This window comes from Paramisgurnus dabryanus, chromosome 13 (genome assembly GCF_030506205.2).
Source record: "Paramisgurnus dabryanus chromosome 13, PD_genome_1.1, whole genome shotgun sequence".
Lineage (NCBI taxonomy): Eukaryota > Metazoa > Chordata > Actinopteri > Cypriniformes > Cobitidae > Paramisgurnus > Paramisgurnus dabryanus.
The window spans coordinates 15,799,479-15,816,965 of record NC_133349.1 but is presented as its reverse complement, the minus strand read 5'-3'; the positions used below and the strand labels follow the sequence as shown (position 1 = coordinate 15,816,965).

The window sequence follows — 17,487 nt, the reverse complement described above, 5'->3', positions numbered from 1 at the left end:
ATAATGAATAACACATATAAACCACAATGAAGAGTTTGATCGGCTGAATAATAGCATGCATGAAAAAGGATCTGTAATATAGGCGAATGGTGTTACCAGAATGAGTTGTAATTGTGGCACACACTGTAAATGCAACGTGTTTAATGAGAAATCAAGCAAAAAAAAAAATTACCTTCACTACAAAAGAATGCGACATTCACGGCACAGCATCCGTTAAATGTATAACAAACATTCGCTAAACTTTGTCAAATTGTTCACAGCACAACACTCAATAGAACTGAGCTGTATTCACCTCACTCACCAACTCCAGTTCTTCATCTGTCTGTGAGGCCAAAAACAAGAAAACAGACATTACAACTCACCCAGACCCCTCAGCCGACACTTACGGTACACCATTGAAGCCTGGTCAGCGACATGTGTCTCCTATAACTTGTGATCAGATGCCGAAAAGAAAGTATCTGATTTCATGACTACATACATTGCATACTGCTTCAGTGTGCTTTTGCATGTTATTTTACTTCTGACTAGTTTAAAACTATTTCTAATGTATATATTGACCAGGAGGTTGAGTTTGTACTAACATCTGTTAGGACGGATTAGCATTTCCACTACAAATGGGATGCGGTCAAAAAACACCTCACACGTCATTTACACCTTTATTTAGCAGCGTTCACAGACTCCAGAGATGGATCTGAATGCAAGGTGTAAATGAGGTCACACACGCACGCACGCACACACACAGAGAGAGAAGAAACGACATGCATGAATCAGATTATCTGACAGCTTTATTTGCCTTCCTCTCGTAAGCATCCCATGTGAGAAGCTCCTGTGTAAAATCACGCTGACAGGACTCATAGGACTCATTCTGAATGCAGCCAAAAACTCATCCTCCCCTGAGGTGCTTTGCGAATGTCCACGTATGAACAGATGCAGAGTTTTAAAAAAAGCAACCTTACAAACCTCAGCCAAACATTGATATTGACACCGAAATGGTGTTTTGGCCTAGTCAGGCTACTGTAGTGTAATGTGGAAGTCCTCACCAGCTGCATGAGGCCCTTGCTGCTCTGGGAGGTGATGACCCGAAGGTCCGGCCTACGGCTATTCACCATCTGAGTGCTAGGCGGAGAGGCAGACTTGGCCGGAACCCCTTTCCCCACGCTGTTGCCGTTGGAGACGGAAAGGAGTCCTGGGGAGGCCCTGGCACTGACGTAACCATTGGCTAAAGAAAGAGGGAGAAATGTCAAAGAGAAAGATATCAACAGAGAGTTGCCTACTTCATCAGAGACCAGGTAAACACACAAACAGTATAAACACCATCACAAATTCAGACACATAACCGCAATTATATTTTTGCCCAATAATTGCCCACCAGGGAAAATAATCCTATTAACGTCTCCCTCACACTGGCAGATGTGTTTTCTAACACTTGCTAATCAAATCCTGTGTTTTGTGGGATTACAACTCTATTATGTTGTAATTGGAGGATTATAGTGACTGTGACTGGTTTTGAAGCTTGGAGAACAGCATTCCTGTTTTAGAGGAAACGTGATTCGTGCGCACGCATGCACGCAAGCAGACGCACAAACACAAGTTCATCCTGTTCCTCGAATGTTTCCCAAGCTTTGTTATTGAAATATTTTTGCTCCGTTTTGCGTATAACGTTGCAGTGCTCACAATGCTTGCTTGAGTGAAAGTAAAAAGCACTGTTTTGAAAGGAAGACAACTTGTTTATGTGTGTGATCTATGTTTTAGAGAATGGCCAAAATAAAGAGAGCGAGAGAGAAGGGACTTTCCCAATGTTTTCCCACATTCTGGAATTCAATAACACTGTTCTCTCAGCACAACACAGACGTCACTCGCCACCGCTATGGCAACGTGCTGATGTCTCAGGCAAACAAAAATATCCTGGATATTTATAGAACAAATATTTTTAGAAATGCTATTTTTACTTTTATTCTGCTAGAACGTGATGTACGTCCACATTTCAAAATCTGAATTGATATACTAAAATAAAAAAATTAATGGGACTATAAAACATCATTTTCGAAAAAAAAAAAGAGCCTTGCTTTTTGATATTTTACCCCATCCGAGCTCCTGTTACAAGGCAACAACAACTGCGTACAAAGCCAAGGGCCGGGTATGTGCGAGCAACGGCCGCGTAAGCAGCACTGAATGGAAAGAGATGGCAAAGGGAGTGTGATTCTTTGGCAGGACAGAAGACACATGCTCAGCTGTTCTCTGCCCCGGGAAATGTAGCTTTAAGTTCAGTCTGATTACTGGAGGGCGTGTTGGAAGGAAACATGTGTATAAACATGTCTGTTTATGTTATACATGCTTGTGTCTGAGGACATGCTGGTAAATATAGCTGATATGTATATGCGACTGAGTTTTGTTTATGTTGCGATAGTACATATGTGTGTGTGAGTCTAGGTAGGATGACTCTGGTCTCTATAAATCCTCACTTCAAAAGCCTGACTGCTTTTTTCTTTCCATCTCTTTCCATTGCTCTCTCTCTCTCTCTCTCTCTCTCTCGCTCTCTCATGGGAATGGTAGGAATGCTATGTGACGTCAATGCTGACATTCCCTGAGCAACAGCTGAGAATGGAGGGAAGGGAGGTGCAATGGACGATGAGAGAGAGAACGAGAAGTAAGGGGTGTTACGGGCAGCCACAAGGAGTTTCGTAAAAGCTTTTCCCAAGTTTCCTGGGAAAAAATTTATTTACTCTATTCATTCAAATATACACATATGGATTCACTGGACAGGGGCTATCATTTCAAATCTGTATTATTTTCTCATTTTCTATTAAAACCATACCTTGGTATGAATATACCATAAAAAAGGGCTGTGACACAGAGAGCAAGAATGTTCATTTCGAGGTTAACTATTCCTTTTTAAACTATCCATGATACCCATGGGCACCCTGAAGATCACAGGCTGAACCTTCAGCTGTCAGGGACTGTCAGAGATTGGCTGGGAGGACACATGGTTGTGTGACAGAAAGGGAGAGATGGCGAGCAGTCCGTTGTAGTTTATGCCAAGTATCCATGAGTGAGTGAAATATAAGGAACTTAAATATGTAAGGCTTGTGGAATAGGAAAGATAAAAGGCAAAGAAGAAGAAATGAAAGGGCAGAGTAGGAAAACTGACATGGATGCTGTTGACCCATAACATTTATGTCGCTCATGCCCGATGGTCCCATGAGATTGTTTATAAGCATGTTTGGAGAGGACAGTGTGAACCTCAGCTGTCACAAGCTAACAGGTGTGTACATTTACAGTGGATGTCCGACAGCTCTGTAAGCAAGTAAGACCGAGCCTCTCTGATCACTCTCTTTCAGATTCTTGGGTCTGTAAACCCTTCGTGATGCTATTGCCATTCTGAGAATCATACAAAATCAGATCAGATCTTATCAGACGAGACTGACATAACCTTGCAGCACTCGGCAGGTCTTTTGTGAGCGCTTCGATTTTAGCCAGTTTGACTCGGGCTAATGCATTATTCAGAATGTTTGGTGAAAATCAAGGTGTGTTACTAGCTTGTGAAAAAAGACTTACCCACAGGGCTCGGGCACGCTCCGTTTGAATTGTTGAGGTCACCTCCCAGCAGAGCACCTGGATAAAGGACAGAATAGCTTAAAGCGAGGCTGAAATCTTCAAGTGTGGATTACAGAAGCTAAATTCAGTGCACAAGTCGAATGCTAATCTTGAACTGAGCAAAAAATAGTTATATTCTGGTCCAAATATAATTATATGCGCCATATTAAGATCTGGTATTTTAAGAAGTCAGTCAAAACAGATTGTCGTTGACAACTGCTGTGAACATGTGCCTTGAACCCAGCTCCAGTTACCACTTGTGTTGAAATTTTACTGGGGAGGGTTTCAGATGTCTACATGATTCACTCTATGTCAGTGATATGCTTAAATTTGAGTGAGATTTGTTAGTGTTAAGTTGATTTAAAGAAGTGCTGATGCGTTACACAGCATTACTGTTAATCTCTGAAAGTGGTTTACATCAGAACCTGTTTAGACTTAAATTCTGCCCCTGTGTAAAGTTTGTAGCCATTTTTCAGTAGACATGCAGTAATAAAATGATCAGTACACTATGCAACCACTTCAAAGCATAAAGGTTGGACAACCACACTGATTCAGAGCGATGCATATTTCAGTGGCGTGTCTCAGAGACAGCTGCTCTGGGTAATCCAACACCCGCAGGGTGACATTATAACGGCAAATTCGCATTACGAGTTACTACCTCCTCCTCTTTCCTGTTGTGCTAACTGGTACCCGGTTCCCAATGACTTGCTCAGGAATTTTCTCTCTCACCTGCACTTGCAGGTCTCTGTGGCAGACCTGGAGACACCGTGTTCCTCTGGTGCTGCGGTTGCTGTGGCGACAGCAGTCGCGGGTCTGTGAGAGTGGAGGTGACGAAGGAAGTGGTGACGAGACTGCTGGGATTGCTGAATGGCAGAGGGCTCTGATTGGAAACCGGAACTGTGACTGGCATGGAAAAAGTGGGCGGCGGCACTGTGGACTGAGAAAGCACAGATAGAAAAGAACCAGTTAGTGATGTCACGGCACGTGTGCATTAAGACAACATCCGCTCATACACAAATGCCCGGTGCAATACGAAACACACTGTTTTAATAGCATGCAGTGACTTGTGCAAACATATCCAAAGCATAGCACGTGAAGCACGTCAAGGTGCAGAGTTAAATGTGACACTATTATAAAATGAATACAGATGATTTTAGAAGTGTGAATAATCCAGGCTGGAAATAAAGGAACAATCTGGGTCAAAATAATACCTTTAGTATAGTTGCCTTTAGTCATAACTGCAATTAGGAAATTGTCACCCTAGGGAATAACCCGCAATGTAGGGAAAGGCTTGGGTGTTTTAAACAAGGAGCATGTGGCCGTGACAACTCCTGAGTCAGCCCATCTTTATTCTTCTGCGCAATTAGCCAGTTTCTGCAGTCTGTGGACTCAAACTGTCCAGATGCTCTGACGGAGACCCAATTTCCCATGATCCTCAGCAAAACCAGGGCCTCTAAAATTAGAATGTGGGCCATACTAGGCCTCCTGTGTTCTGAGTGAGACCCAGTTTGATAGAATCGGGCTGTTCTTCTGTCCTTCTCTACTCATCTCTCTCTATTTTTTAGCAGAAAAATTTCATTTCAAGTGCACAGATTATAGTCCCTAAACTCTGTGGGGGTTTGGCCTCACACAGTGTTGTTATACCAGCACAACGTGAGGTTAATTGTCATTTCGAAAGAGAAGCTCAACGCACTGGTAAAACTTGAGAACCCCAAAGGTAATACTTTACTAGAGCTACTACGAAAAGCTTTTTAAAGCTACAATCAGGTATAAATACAAATTACGCTCTGTACTGATGCATTATAAGGTGTTTCATTCAATACACAGTAGGTTTCTGACTGGGAAAACCAATTTGATTTTAAACTTGAGCTAATATTCATTAGTAATCCATGTAGCACAGCATACTATTGGCTGAGCCAGCAACTACAGTAGGTAACAGCACTGCACTCAGGCCAGGCAGGGTAAACAGTGGGGGTTAAGGGGATATGGGATGGATATTAGTGATTGGTGGGCTGCTGGTTTTAAAAATGGGGCACAGCAATGTGAATCTGCATTTACACGGCACCTCTTACAACATATAAACGATTAAAAGAAATCTGATGTGTTATTCTGAAAAGCTTGTATGAAAGGCTAGTTAGGGACAATTATTGTCTGTATTGATAGCTCATGTTCTTGGTTAATGTGCATTATTAACTGAAGCTAAATTATTTCGCGAATGCGTGAGATGGTCCTGATTGAAACGTACTGTACACACGGAATGATCTATCAAGGTCAACGTTGACTAGATTAAGCTAAAATTTTATTACTTTTTTTTACAAAAGATGGAAATATAATTGTTTGGTATTTTGATCCAAGTTGATGCAAAAAACATTATTTATATATTTAATTCAGTAGGTTTTCATCTTTCAGGAAAATGTTCCTAAACAATTTAGCTTGTAAGCACAGCCAAATAACACAGCAAAAAATGACTTTCTTACATAGTATTTATGTCTTATTTTCAGTAAAAATATCAACCAATTCTTAAATTAAGATGTATTTTCTTGATGAGCAAAATGATCTAGGAAAATTTATCTAGTTTTTAGACAAAAAATATAAACTTTAAGTTAATTAGTGCTTAAAACAAGCAAAACAAATCTGCTAATGGAATAAGAAACAATTTCTTGAATTAAGTGTTTAAGAAAAAAGTAAACTTTTTCAATTTCAAGAAATTTTACTTATTCCATTGGCAGATTTTTTTAAAGCACTAATTTACTTAAAGTTTATATTTTTTGTCTAAAAACCAGACTAATATTCCTAGGTCATTGGCTCATCAAGAAAATACATCTTAATTTAAGAATTTAAAGATATTTTTACTAAAAGCAAGACAAAAATACTAAGTAAGAAAGTAATGTTTTTGCAGTGAAGACAGTGAAATATCTTCAAACTCATTAAAACTAATCATTTTCTGGTCTGTTAAGTGGACACTGTAGTGCACATGGTGCTGGTTGTCCCCAGTGAGAAAGATTAGGCTTTAGCTTTGCTTCCCCAGGCACTTATGCTGGGATTATGGGGCAGAAAAAGAAAGAGATGGGATATGCCTCGGTGCTATGGCCCGTGATCAGACAGTCAGGTTAAGTGTAGGAAAGGTGTGAGAGGAAAACAGGCCCTTTATCAAACCACAAAACTTTTTTTTGTATATTTAAGAAAAAGCTTTTGGGTTGATATAAAATAGCAGACATCAGCAAAAACCAATACAATTTTCAAAGAAACTATTCACTTTACAATCCTACAGTATGACCGACCTTGCTCCCACAGCAAAACGTAATATGTTATAATGCACACGCCATTATTTATAGTTTAATATTAATTGTAACACAGTTTTATAATACTATAAATATAATCAAACTAAATTAAAAACTGGCATGCAATCTTTGATATTTTAAGAACTCAACAGTAAATAATTGAGAATATGTTAAAGGATTAGTCCATTTTCTTAAAAAAAATCCAGATAATTCACTCACCACCATGTAATCCAAAATGTTGATGTCTTTCTTTGTTTAGTCGAAAAGAAATTATGTTTTTAAGGAAAACATTCCAGGATTTTTCTCATTTTAATGGACTTTAATGGACCCCAACACGCCAGTGCGACCTCACGTAATACGTCATCACGTCAAGAGGTCACGGATGACTTAGGCGAAACTACGCCCCAGTGTTTACAAGTGGGGAGAAAGAGGACCGTTCCGACGTTGTTGTATGTGGAATGATACTAATTAATGTCTTTGTGTCAGTTTATTATTTAAAATGCTCCCCAAATGTTTGATATAAGTAACACGTGACCTTTCGACGTCATTACGCAATTACGTGAGGTTTGCGCTGGCGCGTCACAGGACCGGAGGAAGATGAGAAGTTGTGGTTTAAAAGTGCATATTTTTATCTTTTCTTGCCAAAAAATATTTTAAACTGCATTAAAACTGTTAAGTCCATTTAAATCCTGGAATGTTTTCCTCAGAAACATAATTTCTTCTTGACTGAACAAATGAAGACATCAACATTTTTGATGACATGGTGGTGAGTAAATTATCTAGATTTTTTTAGACTAATCCTTAAAGAGCAACAAGATGAAACGACCAATTTCTATTTCAAAAAAATTAAATGCTAACTACTGTACTAATAAAATGATAAAGCAAAAAGCTTGCGACATCGAGGTCACAGGTTTGATTCCCAGAGAACTCATATCTAATAGTATGAATGCACTTCAAGTCATTTTGGATTAAAGCATCTGCCAAATGCATAATTGTGACCAATCTCTGCTTCCCACATCATGTTAACTCGTGTTTACAACAGAAGTGAAATGATGTTAACGCTATATCAAACTTTGGCCCACGATACGCAGAGATAGTGAGCTACATGTTCCTGTTTCTCTACCTCCTGAGAAGTGATTCCTCATGCAGGGCTCATGCATAAAGCATTTCTGACAGCGCCTTAATGAAAATCATCTTCACCGACGCCTGAAACGAGACCCAGATGAGTCAGAAGTCTATTCCTGGCAAATGCGATCAGTCGTCATGGAAAACACAAAGCAACGGCACGCAGAACGAAATCGGCCATAGCGTTTCGAAAACTGGTTTCTGAGGATCAACTGCCCACACGTCACCACCTCTAACTGCCCTCGCCTTGCCCAATCACACACATTCAGAGGGGATTTTGGGGTGGTGGGGACAGGAAGGGGGTGAGAGATGGTTGCTGGGTGCTCTGTGAGTTGGTTGCCGGGCCGATAGCAGGCTGTGTGAGTTGGTTGCCGGGCCGACAGCAGGCCCCTTCACACGGGTACTCACTGAAAGTCTATAGCTCTGCATCATTTTATCAAACTCTTCGTCTATCTTTTTGTACTTCTCCTCTGTGCGAGGCGTGAGGGAGAACGGCTCCTCGGGGTCCGGACTCTCTGAATCCCGGTGCTCTTTCTTGTTCAGAGCCTTCGTTTATTTCCAACACAGGACGGGAGAGAAAACAGAGGGGAAAGAAAGAAGGAAGGAGGTTAGAATGACAACGTAAAGGTGAATACTCACTCCGTAGCGTTTGAAGAGGATATCCAGCTCGTCGCTCTTGCGGTACTTGTCCTCTTGCAACGGACTCTGGTCGATCGAATCGTCCCCGTCCGGCTCCGGACTGTTGCAACCGTTAAAGCCTTTCTTTCTCAATGTCTTAAAGCGTTCAGGAGAAGAAAAGGAAAGAAGCACTTTTCACACTTGGTAACACAAATGTCAATGCAACACTGATTAATAAACCTACACTGTCATGTGCGACGTGCAGTATACACAGATACGTTTCAGCAAAATGTTTCATATGGGGGTGAAAAGGCTACATTCATTTTATACAGCGAATAGGAATACAATGAATGCACAGCCTACAAACAACCGTGGGTTGGAAATAAGTTGAAGGGAGTCTGTTTCAGCTTGAAAACAGCTTTGGAAAAGATTTTCTAAACAAGCTTTTCTCTAAGTAGCTTTGTTGGGAGTCTCAAAGCTGAACAGAAAACTGTTTTTCACACTGCTCTCGCCCTTCTCAAAGAGGTCACAGTGACATTAAAGATCTGCAAATGAAACACAGCACGAAGCAAACTGATCTGCAACTAACACTGTTTGATTGGTTCATCTGATTTAAGAAAATGTTTTGCTTTTCTTGGAATAAAATGCTGCTTGGGTTTGCAAAACTTTCCGCCCTATCCCAGGGTCTGCTTTCAGTTCCTCATTTCATTCAAGTTTACATGATTTTTTTATCATCCAAGGCAAAAACTAAAAATCTGTTGCTGACAGCCTCGCAATACAAGCCAAAATGTGACATTTGGGCTTAAAATTTCAATAAACCCTATCTTGGAGCAACAGAAACAGAGATTTCTGTATCAGCGAACACCAGTACAGATTATTATAACAATGTGATGAAATAACAAAAAAAAAGAAATGACATCTAAGCATTTGAACGAGCTCCCTAGACACTCTCCCTTTTAAACACATGCACACAGTAAGGACAGGGTCAGCTGATCGGCTTGTCTGCTCCATCTGTTCACCTGTCCCTGTATTTCTCTGCCTGCTGTCTCTCCGTTATGGGGTGGGTGCTTGTTTGTGTTGCCAAGGGAAGATTCCCCTGCAGAGCTCTGTTGCATCTGATTGGCTAACCTCCTTCTGTGCGGCCCCACCCCCTTCTACCGCCTTCCCTCTTCCTGCACAATCCTCCTCTTTAGCTTCCCTTTCCTGCCTTCACATTATGTCACCGGTTTCACCCCTCGACCTTCAACTTTCATATGTGTTTTATCTCATTTCTTGTTGTTTCGTAATGCTTATTGGTTGCTTATCACAAATTCTCACATCTTGTATTTCTTTCCTTCGTTCTCCACCTTTCTGTCCTTGATTTCACCTTCTCAAATCCTCCTTAAAACTCCCACCTCCAATAGACCAAGTGTTCAGGGAGGGGCTTAAGTAAAACTTAAAGAATCTGCCAATATTGATCAATGCTAATTAAAATATCGGTAATATGCAAATAATCTTCCTCTCATTCTCTTTTGAGACTGTAGAAGGATGCTCAAGCGTGTGCTGATGTCCACATAGGCTGAACATCCCACCTCCCATTTGTAGCGCGCAAAGCATAGATGGCTGCAAAGCGTAGATGGCTGCAAAGCATAGATGGCTGCAAAGCGTAGATGGCTGCAACCCCCCCAGCCATCCCTCGAGAACACGCTTATAGCTTCCGCTTTGCCTGATACACACGCTAGCGTCTAGATACGCTCATGTGACAGATTAGTGGCCCCTTTGAACCCTCCCTATGTCCCAATTCCTCCTTTAAAGGCTGCATGTCTGCCATTATCAAGCCAGCCTGACTATAACTCATACATGAGGCTAATGGAGTCATTTTAGCAGTTGATCTGGGCTGATAGCCCACGGCTCAGCCCACAGTGGAGGCGGTTCTGAGAGAATAAGCAGGAGTACATCAACACAATATTGAGGAGAAGGTTTTAGCTGGAGTCCAGCACACAGCTTTCTCATCTCTTATAGAGAGAAAGGTGGAGAGATCACACTTATTCGATCGTGCAAATCTAACAGCACCGGTCCCACTTGAAATAAACTGCTGATACTATAAGTACTTTAGTTCGATTTTCCAGCTCAATATCCATTTGAAAGTAGTGCTTTTTAAGCCAATTGATAATAACCTGCATTAATGACAGCTACGGGTCAAAGTCGAGTAAAGTTTAACTTTATGCAAATGAGGAGTGATGTTATAAGTAAAGATGTGAGTCGTCTACTGTGAGATCCTGAAATCAAGTGTAGGCAGAAGTTTAATGTTACTGTGAATGATTTCTCTTCAGTATGATTTCTCTCTACCTGCGTGCTAGAATATAATAAAAATCCATAAAAAAACGGTGTCAGAAATTGTCAGCGTTCTGCGCGAATGAACATCCATCTTGCTTGTGATAAGATGTACTATGCACTGCTACAATTTACACATAGACGCTTTTGCCTGCAGAGGAAATGGATACCTTGTCAAAACAGAATAACATCTTACTTTTACCACCAATACATATAACTCGTGATCAGATTTTCAAAAGCTAGCGTATAAGCAGTTGTGCAGCCCATTATTGCATTCATTGCAGGAACTGCAAACATCTTCATGTACAGCAACCTGACATTCCTCCAGCGGTAAAGTCGCTGTCCGTGTGATCGGGCTTTAGAAGTGAGGCTTCTGTGGTTTATAAATGCTAAGTATTCCCAGAGGTTTTAATCTGGGCTCTCATGGTGGGACAGCTCGTCCTGCTGGTCTGCGTGTACAGGGGCTACTTAAGGTCAACAAAGTTTAGATTACACATGGGGAATCAGTGGAATCTGGCTGACGTGGACTATGCCGAAGGGAGCACACAGAGAGAAGTGGGCAGGGTCATGGCCTGGTACTCGAAGTTAGAAAAAGGGGCAATTTATGCTAACGAATTGGAGCATTTACTTACCCTTAACCTAATGCCTTCATGGTGTACCTTTACAAGTCTTTACAATGTACCTATTTTTTTTTTTTTTTTTTACAAAAGTTTGATCTATTCCTCCTCAAAGCCAATGTAAGATCTCAGACGTCTTGCAATATAGCATACAAAGTACGATTTAACAAATTTTTTAATTATGTAAATTTTAAAATTTAAAGGTACAGTGTGTAACTTTTTGAAAGATCTCTTGACAGAAATGCAATATAATATACATAAATATATTATCAGTGGTGTATAAAGACCTTACATAATTAACTTTTATGTTTTTATTACCTTAAAATGAGTCGTTTTTATCTACATACACAGAGGGTCCCCTTACATGGAAGTCACCATTTTGTACCGCCATGCTTCTAACAGAAGCTCTTAACGGACAAACTTTTTTACTAAGTTGTCTCCAACCATGAAATGTTTGTCCTGTGGCGGCTGCCGTAGCTTTTCTATGCTGACAAAAGTGGGTGGTATGCCGTGGACAGAGCCATTGGTTGCAATTTGCAACCTCACCACTAGATGCCACTAGAATTTACACACTGCACCTTTAACAGACATGGTTGTATAGTAAAGAGAAGTGCAAAGGTTCTTCGAAGCGTCTCTTTTTATATTTCACAGAAAAAAATGTAAGCAAACCGGTTTATAACATGAGGGTTAGTAAATGATAACATAAAGTAGCATTTTTAGGTGAACTGTTACTTGAAACAATTACTGTAACAGAAACCCATGCGGGAAATAATGTAGTAATAACCCGATCATATCCATTGATAGGTTTGCATCAAACCTCATCTGTCTCCTCTAAGCATGTCCTCTTAATACCAGCCTCTCTCCCTTCATATCTACAGGATCTTCATCCTTTAACACCCACTCTTCATCTCTCTTTCATTCTCCCCTCCCTCTCTAAGTCTCTCTTTCTCCGAGTCTCTCTCCTGATTGGGATCTGCAGTCAAGCAGATTAACAAGCTCTGGCAGAAGAAGCAGGCAGCCCCCATACAATAACACACACACTCACAAAGCACGTGCAACACGGGGGAAGCTAAGAGATGAGAAAGAGAGAGATACACAGCAAGAGAGAGGAAGAGAGGCTGTGTGCGTACATATGCGTCTGTTCAGTCATGCATCAGTGTGAAAGCATGCCTGCCTGAATATGCGTGTGCGTAAAGCAATCTGTAGGGTGTATGAGGGTTTTTCTCTGGGTGAACGTGTGTGCTGGCACTTTATAATAAATTTATACACAGCGAATCTCTGTCACTTATCTTTTTCTTTTCTTGTTTGTTTCTTTCTGATAGACAAAACCTTCCGAAACCCAGTGAGCTGCCTTTATAGACAGCATCCTAACATCCTTGGTACCACAGTAAGTGACTTATTTGATACATTTCACAAAGGCAGCAACATAAATCATGCTTCTCATTCACAAGATTATCTGATAAATGATTGTGTCATATTATATATTATAGAGGCACCATGCACCAGAAGTGCGTTATACTTATTAGCATTAAAAAAATACTGAACAAACCTCATGCGATGTTTTTTCTACAAAGGATGCATTTGATGCTACTTTAGACATTGGATATAATATTTAGGAGGCAGCATAATTAAGCTCTCTACCTTTAGGAATAGACTTGATGTCTGAAAAAGCGTATGAGAAAAATGTAGCCTTCATAAGGGGCGCACTGGGTTTTTAACATTCTGTTATTTGCTTGGGAGATACAGAAAGTCAAAGCAGCAAATAAAAAAATTCCTACTCCTGTATTTCATGACCTGCATGACCTTTATTGAGGGGTGGAGGAGAGAGGATGGGTTTTTTATTGGGTATAAAGTACAGGAAGTCAACTGAGAATGGTACTGCCCCTAAGAACTTGATTTTTTATCAGGCCAAGCACTGGGAACCAAGCAGCAGGTCTGCTTCTGCTGTCACGCTGCCTCTCAATATTACATGAGAGAGCCTTCACACACACACACACACACACACACACACACACACACACACACACACACACACACACACTAGCCCAGTCAGGCCTGAGCTGATGTGGCCCATAGCAGCCCAACGCCCTCACCACAGTGCATGCACATATACACACACATTTTTTTAAGAGATTTCTGCAGCTGCACTAAACAGGAAACATGTGCATATACCACTGGGGGCTTCTGCAAACACACATACACACTTTAGTTACTATCACACACTCATCTGACACCACACAAGCCTTCACCCTCTGATGACATTTTAAACTGTGTGGAAATTACCATCTCACCTAACAAATGCTCTTTATCTGCAATCTACAACATACTTGTCTTACTATACTTTATTTTTCTTAAACAGTACCGTTCCAGTAAAATACCCAAGTATCCTGAAACAAGATTAATGTATGTTAAAAGAAAAACTGTGTAGGAAAATATATATTTTACCCCGGTGGCAAATTGTTAATTTTTTTAAGCTTAGAAATTACAGAATTTTATGTGCTTAAAAAACAACAAAATTCAATACATATTCTCCTAAAAACAGGTGTTAATATGATTTAAAATGATGCTTTAAAGTACTTTTTCCTAGACATAAGAAAAAATATTGTATATAAAGATAATTTTATGCTGTGGTGCATAAAGCGTGCTTCTGATTAAAGACTAAAAGTTATAACTTACAAATTCAAGCACCTCTTCTGGGAAAAAATGACATTTTGTTCCTCACAACAAGAATTCACACACACCGTATTGCCTTATTGGACGGGACGGACACCGGATAAGCACCGTGTGTAAGCCACTTTCTCTCTCTGGCCAAAGGCGGGAGGAGGTAGAGGGTACAGCTGTCCCTACCTCTCCCATCCCACCATTGTCCAGGCAGTCAGCCAGTAGCAATAGAGACCCCTGAGCCTCAGAACCACCCTTCAGGTGGCTTTACAGACACATACTTTTTCGCACATATGCTTTATTTCCAACTATATGCATAGTGTTGGCATTTCCTAATCAAATTTGAACTATAGTGGACTTATGCTGTCAATAACAGGAAGGTACCATGGTATTCCTTTTTAGATATTAGGTCAAATTAGAAGTACTATGGAGTAATGTAAACACCATGATATATACCATGGTAAAGGATTATCATATTAAAAGTACAATGGTATTATCATCATTATACCATTTGCTATGCCACTAGACCTTTTCATAACCAAATTAGGTTCACAAAAGGAAGGAAGTAGAAAAAAAACCAACCAAACAAAGCAGCAAAACCACCAAACAAAACAAAATTCACTCCCCACATTTGTTGTCTTGTGAATTGTTGTGAGTTGGCATGTCTTGTGTTACCTCAATGATGTCGGCATTGGTCCTGCTTTCGTGAGGCTCATTGTACTCGGTGTATTTGAGCAGCACTTTGTCCATGTCAGTGCTGGCATACTGGAAGAGCTTGTTTGAGTGATTGAAAATAATGAGGGCAATCTCGCAGTCACACAACACACTCAGCTCATAGGCTTTCTTCATCAAACCAAACTTCCGTTTGGTGAAGGTCACCTGTGAAGAGAAAGAAAGATGAGTTTGGATAAGAGAAACAGAGTGATTTGAGATAAAAATTATGGTTTTGGAGGCCAAAAATGATCAAGTATGCCCTTTTCCCATAATACCACCTGCAACCGACTATGTTAGTTAACTAAACTCTACTGGCTATTATCTTTAAACAAGAATTTATTAAAAGTAAATGCAGCTGAAATGAAACACAAGTATAGTCCTATTCAAGAGACTCCTATTCATCTTCTATCTTCTTTAATTATATATAATTGTATAAATCATTGCACAGCATTCAACCTGACCTGAGATCAACTGAAAGCCGATTCTGCTTCTCAAACTTTTCTATTGGCACTTTTCTTCTGTAAACAACATGGCTTTTCGTCATCCTTATGCTCTCTGCTACCACAAATGCAGTCTGAAGACAGTCCTCGTTCACACACAGCAAAAAACTTTTCTTTTAAAACCCAAGACTCTTTAACCTTAGTGGACAACGACTGCATCGCTCCATATGAAAGCCCTTATCCATTAGGTGAAAGAATATTCTCCACCTCAACAATAAGTGAGCTGATGTTCCCATATGCTCCACACCAGGATAAACACAGGCAACATAATTGCCATCAAAAATAGAAAGGACAGGTAACCAATGGCAACAGGAGGACAACTTTATTACGGTGAAGAATGTTGAGAGGAGGTAGATGCAGCGACCTGACTTCTCTCCATTCCTCTCTCTCAATCCAATTAACCTCAGGTCCCGATGCTTACCTACTGACCTTTACTGCATACACGGACTCGGCCGCACTCTCTCACCTGCTGTCATCTCTCTTTGGTGGTTCTGGATTTGTCTGTTCTTTCACACCTCTTCTATCTGTGCATCTGCTCTGCGAGTTTTGTAATTGAAGGCACATTTTGAGCTCGTTCTTTCTTCTGCCATTTGCATTCCCTTTTCACAATGCTGATTAGCTCACCCTCAAAATAAAAACTTTGCATTGTTTTTCATTGGTTCTTGTGTGTCTCATGTCGTTACATCCATAGACTGTAAAAAATATGGATGTAATGTCTGTGCAGTCACCCGTAGGTTATGCACGCCCTTAATTATGCCGAACTTTAAGGCTTGATATAATTTAAACGATGAGTTTTAAAAAAAACAATCACCTCCCTCCCAGTTGTCATGAAAGGCAAAATTGGCTAAAGACCAAAAACCCTTTTTTTGTACCAGGCTGTAAACATTTATTTCTGCTGTAAAGTAAAGTTGGCCATTTTATCATGGAGGGTCTATGCGACTGACTCCATTGTGGCGCCTCTAGCGGCCAGTCAATGAATTGCAGTTTAAATCACTTCCATGTTGGCTTCACGATAGAGCCCCTTGGTCACAACTCATATGACGACATGCAAATCAATGCGATTTCACATGCCGCCATATTTCAATCTATAGCTGTTATTGTCTGTTTATATTACATGTCGTAACTATCGCTAAAAGCTCAAAATATCACAAATCTGTAATTACGCTTGAGACATTTATTAATCCACTGTGTTGGGGTAAGTTATTTTTAAAAGTAATGCATTAAGTTACTCCCCAAAAAAGTTTTAATTGCTTTACTTAGTTACTTTATGGAAAGTAATACTTACATTACTTTAAAGTTACTTTTGGGTTACTTTTTCTTGGCTGAGGCTTGATCTCTTTAAGGCCTTGCAGGTGTTTTTTATGATTAAGAAGTTCTGCATTTAGAAATTGCATATTTCATCACAAAAATGTCAAGCTCTGGCCTGCAATCTTCATTTCTGTTCCCGTTCAGGCGCACACGCATAGAGTGCAGTATTCTACGTGACTACGTTCAGTTTAATTAAGTACATAATTTTTTTATCGAACTGAAAAGTAACTAACATTACTTTTTTATAAAAGTAACTCAAATATTAATTTGTACACTGTATAAAGTAATGCGTTACTTGTTACTACAGAAAAGTAATATTATTACGTAATGCACACGTCACTTGTATTGTGTAACCCACAACACTGGTTATAAATGGATTATTTTAATGATGGATAGATGCATTTTAAAAGCTGAAAAGTTGATCACTAAAACAAAAGAAGGAGTCAGGATATAATTTAAGAAAGAACAACAAACATCATGGATGAAATGGAGGTGAATAGATAATCAAAAATTTCATTTTTGGGGTGAACTAATCCTTTAATACTTGAAACACGTTTGTCAAAATAGAATCAAATAGACACGATGCGCCAAGTCAGATCGCTCAAATGGAAATTATGCATATTTTTTGCAGGATTTTTTTGTGATTTTTGGTGCAGGATTAGACCAAATCTAGGTCAGACAAACTACACAATATACTTTTTGTAACTTTGTTCGAAATATGGTTAGTCAGGCACACCTGAGAGAGAAAAAGAAAGC

General features: G+C 40.0%; 1 protein-coding gene across 15 annotated transcripts in view; it reads right to left on the bottom strand.

Annotated features, from left to right (window-relative positions):
• The window catches only part of mef2d (myocyte enhancer factor 2d), a 61,145-nt gene that overhangs the window by 13,003 nt on the left and 30,655 nt on the right, over window positions 1-17,487 (bottom strand). For 5 of the 15 annotated variants that reach the window (XM_065245457.2, XM_065245446.2, XM_065245454.2 and 2 more), the window contains exons 3-9: window positions 14,885-15,088; window positions 8,409-8,546; window positions 4,324-4,531; window positions 3,556-3,612; window positions 1,041-1,219; window positions 293-322; window positions 97-123 (exon numbers count right to left, since the gene is read on the bottom strand). In XM_065245457.2, the coding sequence (XP_065101529.1) occupies window positions 97-123; window positions 293-322; window positions 1,041-1,219; window positions 3,556-3,612; window positions 4,324-4,531; window positions 8,409-8,546; window positions 14,885-15,088 (843 nt within the window). Of the gene's footprint in view, window positions 1-96; window positions 124-292; window positions 323-1,040; window positions 1,220-3,555; window positions 3,613-4,323; window positions 4,532-8,408; window positions 8,547-8,639; window positions 8,775-14,884; window positions 15,089-17,487 lie in introns of all 15 variants that reach the window. The other 10 variants (XM_065245450.2, XM_065245459.2, XM_065245452.2 and 7 more) reach the window with 7 other exon arrangements.